General features: G+C 36.4%; 1 protein-coding gene across 1 annotated transcript; it reads right to left on the bottom strand.

The window, feature by feature from the left end:
- Positions 1 to 3893: 3893 nt before the first annotated feature.
- On the bottom strand, positions 3894 to 8378 carry LOC123007628. Its single transcript, XM_044403023.1, has 4 exons — positions 8350 to 8378; positions 5858 to 5991; positions 4514 to 4696; positions 3894 to 4468 (listed from the first exon to the last, which is right to left on the bottom strand). Exons 1-4 carry the CDS (start codon positions 8376 to 8378, stop codon positions 3915 to 3917), a joined length of 900 nt encoding a protein of 299 aa, XP_044258958.1. The 3' UTR covers positions 3894 to 3914.
- Between the last annotated feature and the right edge of the window lie 404 nt (positions 8379 to 8782).

Here is an 8782-nt window from a genome sequence, read left to right as displayed (position 1 = left end):
ATATAACCAAAAAACTGCACTCTGAATTATTTTGAAACTAGTTTAGTGGGTGTAGTAAATAAACTTTTGTGAATGTACACGTAAACGTCCTTACAAATCCAATAAAGTATATTAGATCAAATGCCAAGGGAAAGATTGTAAATTGGAAAAGCGTGTTTGTGTTTGTAGTAATTATATTTTTATTGTGGTGGTTGTAGTGTGGGAAAGAAAGTGAATTTTTTGTGTAGGTCAATAGTACCAAATCTGGTAAATAAAACGGATGTAACTTAAGATTATAAAATGGTCCAGATGTGACAGGTTTTCGAATTTCGAACGGTTTCATCAAAACACTTGATTGCGGTGATAATGAGAGACATGGAATTTAAAAATAAATCTAGTTTGGCTAAATATAGTTGAACCACCCCATGTATTAATCCTCGTCCAGAGTTCAAACGAGTTTGTATTTAGCGCTTGTGAGTATGGGGGTGTATTATTAGCGCTGATCTGATCTCGTCTCGCTCCTATGTGATTGCTCACGGCCCTTCTGTCGCCCCTTCTCTTCAATCGGCGTCTAATTTTACACAAGGAAGGAAGCTGTATTTGAACATTGGTATTATTAGACGTGTTATTTATTAGTTTATTACCGTCAGTTACCAGAACTCATGAAAGGGGCTCGCATTTTTAGAATTAAATTTAAACACTTATTCCAGACGACACCACAATGCACTCGCCAAAAATACCAACAACAAGTCTTGGCGTTTCCGGATTTGCACCCTATTGATTCGGCTTGGAGGTCTCGATCGATGCAGGGTGAACGGTCTCTTTATGCCGCGTTTTCGCCACAATTACAAAACTCGTGATAATTGTAGTCGGAAGAAGGTCATGCTCTGGTAATTGGGGATTGGCGTAAAATGGAGCCGTTGTTTTAAGAAACACTCTTACACACATAAAACACACCCTAGCTCAAAGTCATTCCCACGGATGGGTTTCAATTCAACAGTGAATAGTGGTGGGTTCTCACGGAGCAGGATGTGACATGCGGGGGGAAGGAGTGCAGCGGACCAGTGGACTGGTAAAGGGTACCGGAAGGAAATTACTACCGCAAAACACCCATCGATAATGGTTCAAATGTGTGAACTAATGATAATGCGGCAGACAAGCGCGATGAAAAGGGATACTTAATACAGACTTAACATCTCGATGATTATTATTAATCGATTAGAAATTTTTGATTTGTGGGAAGTTTTTGATTGGCGGAAGACACATGTGACATGTTGTACAAATAACGGTTCGGCCGTTAGGGGGTGAAACTGGTCAACCTCCCCTCATTCATATTGTGGAAGCCTTTTTTATACTCATTGTGTGAAAAGCTGTTCAATGCGTTGATTATGGTAAAAATAAATCAATATTACTGGTCTCAATAACAGGGCCTCAAATACGCTTTGGTTACAATATTGCCACTCTTTCTACACCACGATCAATGAATGGACTTGTACTTCATAAATTTAATGACAGTTGATGAAAATTAATTGAGTTTTATTTGATACTTAATCACAAATTTAGTGTGGGAGGAAAGAAATTTATTTAAAATTTCTTAAAAACTCAACATAATAAAGATACACATGCTATTAAAGCACTGATTTGAAAAGCTACTGAAATTTCTTAGCGGTGGCGTTGACCCATTAATGTCAAATTGTCCAACGACTTTAATAAAATTTTAACAATAAAAATTGTCAATAATTACATAGCGTTCTTGACTACAGATTAAGAACATTTAGGGTGGGTTTACAGAAAGTGAATTAAATCAAAATTACGAATTAAATTTAACTGTAATCAAATAATTAATTCGGCTTCCATAAACCCACCCTTAGTTTAAAAAAATAATATTATCAGTGAGAACATCTGAACATGTGTAGTAAAAGAAAGAACTACAGAACAGTTTGTTTTTCTGCCAAAGCTGTAGAAATCAACTAAAAAAATCAGGCTATTTAGCTGATTTTCAACTTACAAACATTTTGCTAAAAAAATAATTAAAGAAGTAATTCCAAAGATAAAAGTTTCAAAAAATAACCTGAAAGTTTCAAGTTAAAGATAAACTATGAGTTCTCAATAAGATTTTACAATTTTTTTCTTTTTTAAAATTAAATGTAAAACTCTTATTTTTTAGCCTCTACGTGTATTACTGTTACAATTGTGGTAACAAGCTTTTTTCACTGTGATAAAGTGGTGTTATATGCTATTTTCTAGCTGTTTCTTGTTTTGAAACTTTTAAAAATAATTTCAATCCTGATGAAAAAGAGCTATTAACCTCTTTTGCCGGTCCACAACCTTATGGAAAGTTATCATTGCAAGCGATCCCGCCCTCCTCGTCATTATTAAATTACTTCCCATCATAATTATCTGCTTTCTACTGCGAAACCTTTGTGTTTGTCATCTAGGCCAGCGTCCGAATTAATCTGCATAATCGTTGTCGTCCTCTCCGGTCTGTTATGCGGCATCCAGTCCTCGACGGGTGAGGATTAGTCCGTCGTAATCTTCGTCCTGTCTCCTCGCAAACTATTGGTATCTTGATATCAAGTGTTGGGTACGGCAATGGTATCGATCAGCGGGTAGGCACTATACCCACACGAGAGATGTCCCGAGGGTTGGCGTGACCTAACCCCGAGCCCGCCCTTGTACTTCGCTCACCGGCTAATTAAAGGTCATGTGACGCCACTACCGACTAAACTGCTCACATATTAGAAGCTCCTTTATGAACAAGTTTATTTCGACTGCTGGATTTATGACGAGCAAGTTCCACTCACCTTATCGACATTTTTGCCACCGAAAAAGGCAATAAAATGATATTAAAGCGCCTATACGCCTTGTTGATAATGAAGATAAAAGGGATACGAGTTGCCGCAGAAGATCCCGCAGTTACAGTTGAGAAAACTCAACAAGAAATGCGCATTTTCTGTCACGCATATTGTACATCTATAACATGCATTTAATTAGCGATTACATAAGTGCATAAAATTACCTCTGGATGTCCAGCATGACCTTGGACCCCTATTTTATGTACTTATAAGTTACGAGATTTAGCAAAAGCCATGGCCTGTACATAAATGAGATAATTATATGCTTAATTACGCTCCGTATTGAGATGAGATATGATGCGATTGCTTATTAGCTTTTATTTTGCTTATCAGTCATTCCAAGCATGTTGCAATTAAAAAAATAAATATTCATAAAACGTTTAACCAGAATTTCTGTTTGTCATTGATAAGACATTGTCATCCTTCAAATATTTAGCGTTTGTGCCACCTTACAGTTAGAAAATTAACTAGGTTTTAATTAGAGTCCTAAAGGTGTTAACTCAAGTGCCAACGCTTTTGACAAATAAGGTAAAACAAAAGTCAATACTGCGCCCTCATTATCAACGAAAAAGGCAATTTAAACATGATCCTACAAATCGATGAACGCACTTTCTAGGTGTAACCAGTTTTCATAACTGTTTGACCTCTGACAAAAATATTAAATAAATTCTAGTTTCTCGATCTTGACATGACTTTCTGATTTATTTCATACCTTGTACGTTGAAAAATTCGATTGCTTACGTCCATCTGACATAATCAAATAATTAATGAGTAATTGTTAAGCACGTGTACAATAAACATCACAAATATTGTTGCAAGTTGACACGTGATGACAATTTTTATACGTAAGGACAAGGCTAAATCTTATTCATGGCGTTACAATGCATGACAATAATAAAAATCGATCATATATCATACTGTTATGGCCAAGCTGCAAATATTTTATTACTGCGGTTTTTTAAATTAATATTATTTTTGTTATTCAATGTCCCTTGTCACCTGAAGGAGAAAGACGAGAATAAAACTCAAAACAAAAAGAAACTTAATTTATTGGTTATTACTACAGGAACCATTATTGCACTAATTATTATACAACTGATCATACAACATCTGTTGGACATTCATCCGAAACAACAATTTTTTGTCCTGGTCTAATTCTTTGACAAAAGGAAGTAAACTCCTAAAGAACAATAAATCATCATCTTGATCCTCCTCATTCCCTTCGGTTTGTTCCTCATTAAACCATTTTCTTTTAAACCTTCTTTTAATAATTTGCTCGTTAGTAGTATCAACATCTTCGCTTTCGGTTTGTAGAGATCTAACACTTTGAATAACAATATTTGAAGCCTCTTTAGATTCGTTATCATCAGTTAAACGACTTGGCGAAAAAGTTACTGAATCTTTCTCAGTCTTGATAGTCTGACTAACAATTTCGGATGTTTCAGAACTACTATTTGGTGGTGCTGCGTCAGGTGCTCTTCTTGTTCTTAAAAGGTCTTTAATAAAATACATATCTTCATAATATGCCCAAAGACTCCTCGACGTGCCATCTGAAACTCTGTATCTTTTTGTTTTCTTCAGTTCTACTCGAAACGTGTCCCTCAGATTCTTCCATTTCTGTTTAGCTAAGTGAACTGAAAAGCGTTTGAGAAATCGTTTCGTTTCAAGCGAGACATTACCTTCGATGTTGAAAATTTTCGCGATTTCAAGCCATCCGTCGTGTACTGCGCTTTTATCGTAATAATGTCGGTTCGTATGGTCCCACACAGCCTGTCTTTTTTTAATTTCACTGATAAACAAGCGAATATTCATTGTTAAACGCGTGTAGCACCGAACTTTATTCGACGCCAACGGTCGCTCGTCTATTCGCGAGAAAGCAATGCGTGCGCATTGATTCGCTTTGAAATGATTCTTCCATCACGTCGACTCGATGTCAACGATCGTTCGCTCGCCGACCGTTAAACCGAATAACAGACATAACTTTCGGCAAATATTTTTTGGCTAAAGGTCGAAGAACGAGCGGCTCATTTTTGTATTAATTCAGAACTGTAGTCAAACAATAATCGATATAGTCTTGGTTGAGTTGTTAGCAAATCAAGGGAGCCCATATGTGAGACAATGCTCGCAGGTTTCCCTTCAACCCCTGCTAAGTGAATCCCCCAGTATCTGAGTTGATTACACGAAGCCAGACTGCTTTTGTTCCGTTCTATTCTTCGATTACATTTAGCCCGCGATTGTTTTATTTTATTTGGCGGAAATGGCTCTTTATCGACAAACACAACTAAAAATTCATCAGAAAATCAATTCGAATGTGACGCGACGAAATTATTACGATTGATTGCGCTTTAGGGAAATTTATTCCCAATGCCAGAAAAGAATTTTGCAACTAGAGGTTACGTCACGGGATACGCCATCACGTGACCACCCTCATCCCGATTTAGCAGCACCCGACATGGTTTTTCATTCGAATATCATTACAAAAGGATGAGAGGGCGATATTTTAATTGACTATTGTTAATATGCCCCACGGATCGCCCCCGATCAGATTATCCCAGGCTTTCCGGCCCCGCCCCCCTTCATCATTTTCGGAAACACATCTAGGCTAGTTTATTGAACACAAGGCTCCTGAGGCGCACCACAAATAGAAATAAACATAAAGAAAAGGTAAAACAACCTAGAAGATTAAAAAAATCTTTTTAGACCTCTCTGTGGGTCTTACACTCTTCCTTTCTGCAGATCATTTTGGCGGCAAATCCTTGTTTGCATAGCGGTTTACGTTCGTGAATGAGTTGTAATTAGTGGGTCATTAGCACTATTCCTTATTGACATAAAAGTCGTCAAATTCTTAGCCTATCTGTGGGAAAAATCTAGGTTTTTTCAGCCCTTTTGTGTAGAATATCATAGGTTAATATTATAATATTAATGTAGTACACATGCTAGTAGAAAGCACAAGTGCCGTGTAACTGTACACTAATGTAGTTCAGTGTATTGGGCAAATATTAAGAACAGGGGCATTAATTCACGTCTGATTGTCGACGGTGGCAAGTCAGGAACATCACGGACGCAGTGCAGCGCCGCGACGGCCGCGCTGGCGTCTCCTTGCGCCACCACCCGCACACTCACACTTCCGTCACCTTTTCTTTCGTGATTATAACCACTGATTGTGTTATATGTTTAGCGCGCGGATGCCAAAGACGACCATTTGCATTTCAAACAAGAAAACTTTTGACGATTTATGCGAATTCAGACGAATCGATCTCACACAATTTTTAAACACCACAAGAGGTCCCTTAAAAACCACTCTTCTCAATAATTAACAGAAATAAAACAAACCTAGTGTTTTAGAAAATTATAAAAAGAGAAAAGCACGTACTTGAAAGTTTTGATATCTTTTTAAGAACACAAAAAAATTCCACAGTGTTTTCAAATTTCAGACAAAAAAAAGGTTCTATCAGATTTGTAAAAAATTTTAAAAATTCCGAACCATTAGTTTAGTTTAGTTTAGTTTAGTTCTATGTTCACCATATAATTTTTTCAAAAGCATCTATAGATTCACCACTGGCCCTGGCCCTAGAAGCTTATACAGGCTGTTCGGTCCAAGTCGCCCCGGCCGATAACACCTAAACTTACTTTTTTTTTTCAAAAACCAAATTTTCAAATAATACTATTCATTCCTGGCTTTCTTAGTAAATGCATCAATTTTTTTTGGCACATCCGATGTAGACGGAAATGTTCCCAAATTTAGTTTTTCAAATGGAACACCTATGTTTTTTTTGCTCGAAACAATAATAATTGGCATGAAATAAACACTATTTATTACATTTTTACATAATGCACTCAGAAAACAATTTGAATTTTAGAATTTTATTAGCAAATTTTGCAACGTAGGCGGATTTTACCTGCAAGGTATTCATGCAAAAAGCAATATGCTTGGATACCGTTTAATTGTTATTTTGACAAAGCCTAATTTGTCAATAAATCATTTTGAGATCTTTAATAATGGATGATATATTAATTACGACGAATTGGTAGATCAGCGTGAAGTGTTTTAAAGTGCAATAAAAATAGAGCGGAAGCTGAAAGACAGTTTAGAGAAAAATACTCAAATAGAGTTCACCCAAATTGTTGGAAATTTAGTCGAATTGAAAAACAACTGAGACGAACAGGTTCGCTTCTTAAAACTAAAAAAGCTGTAGTTCTTAGTGAAGAACAAGAAAATACAAATCTGAATGTTCTGTTATCAGTCGAAGAAAATCCAAGTGTTTCCATAAGAGAACTCGCTCACTGACAAATAAGATTTGTCAAACCAACAATTAAACTGTATCCAAGCATTTTTTTTATTCACACTTTCCTTTTAAAATTAAAAGTCAGGCTACGCGATCAATTTCCTTCTAAAATTCTAAGATTTAAGACGTTTTCTGATTGCATTGTGTTACGCAAAATGTAATAAATAGTGGTTTACCGTATCTTTCATGTCAATTATGATTGTTTCGAGGAAAAAAAACATAGGTGTTCTATTTGAAAAACTAAATTTGGTAGCATTTCCGGCAACACCGGATGTGATAAAAAAATTTGATACATTTACTAACAAAGACAAGAATAAATATTATTACTTTTTGAAAAAAAGAAGTAAGTTTAGGTGTTATCAGCCGGGGCGACTTGGACCGAACATCCTGTAGGTATATGATTTCAGAAAGAAGCGACATAATACTACGTTTTATAGGACTAAAGAAGTTCCTTAATACCCTAAAGATCTAAAAGTTCTAAAAGCCTCAAGATTTGAGGTATCTAGTTTTATCCATTAAAGTAAAAAATGGATTAAAAAATTCTATGGGATTCTAAAAAATTTTAGAACATTTGCAAAAAATCTTCAATAAACGGCAAGCTGAAAACATATTCTTTCTTAGACCTTCGCCAAAAAAAGCACTACAATCCTAACTACCGTTAATCAAAACAAATTGGATATTGCTTCGTAATTTCATTCTTGGCTACACTGATTCATTAAACAGTTGTTGATTAAAGTTCGATTCTTGTATCGACCACACGATCATGCCAAGATAAACCCCATAAATAACTCAAAAATGAAGGGCACTATAAACATCCAGTGGTCAATTCTGACCGGTATTAATGCACGTAGATTTTTCCCAACTAGTAATTATGAAGCTGTTATTATTTCTCCGTCACTGCTTCAACCCTGTTTGTTTTATGAAATAATGAAACTTTAATCTGGAGAAATACTCCTGCAGGGGGAATGAACCCCAAATTTCGTCATCTCGATGATTGACACCGGATCGATTGATCGAATTTTTGCATGACAAATCGTCCTTTGTTTTGGGAGTTGACGTGTAGAAAAACGAAGGAAGGAAATATTTGTCCGGAGTTCTATGCGTCAGCTTCGCCAGCTGCCTGGCGGGTGACGAGCAGATGATTTAGGGTGGGCCACCCTGCTCTGCTTTTTCACATACTACCCCTACGCAGCCGCGGGATATCCGCACTTATCAGCGTGTTAACTTACTCCGCTTCTTGCCGATATCGCGAAGACATTTTGAAGATTTATTTGGCTTTCTAGACTTAGAAGCGGATAATTACTTGTTGATCGGGAATTTTTACGCTAATTACTTCCAGGAGCTGACAAAGCGTCAACGAAGAAGAATGCTACCTGCTATAAAGGGGCAATTATACTTTTATTTCTGCTCAAAACATCTAAGGCTTGAGAACAAGTCCGATTTCTACCGGGATGAATCCTAGACAAAAAATATTTCTCGTTTTACGTTGAAAGTAAATTTCAACACCTTGAGTCCATCCTTTCATACTTGTAGGCGTCTTTGTTGAAATTCAAAGTTAAGTAACAAAAATCCGTTATATCTCACGCTACATCTGCAGAGCTCTTTTTTTCGGTAATCCAAGACCGGTTAACTATCAACTGTGAAAAGTAGTAGTTAATAAGA

This window comes from Tribolium madens, unplaced genomic scaffold, assembly GCF_015345945.1.
Source record: "Tribolium madens isolate multiple individuals breed KSU strain unplaced genomic scaffold, Tmad_KSU_1.1 Scaffold_3;HRSCAF=73;Tcas5.2_LG2, whole genome shotgun sequence".
Lineage (NCBI taxonomy): Eukaryota > Metazoa > Arthropoda > Insecta > Coleoptera > Tenebrionidae > Tribolium > Tribolium madens.
This window is presented reverse-complemented; position numbering and strand designations above follow the sequence as displayed.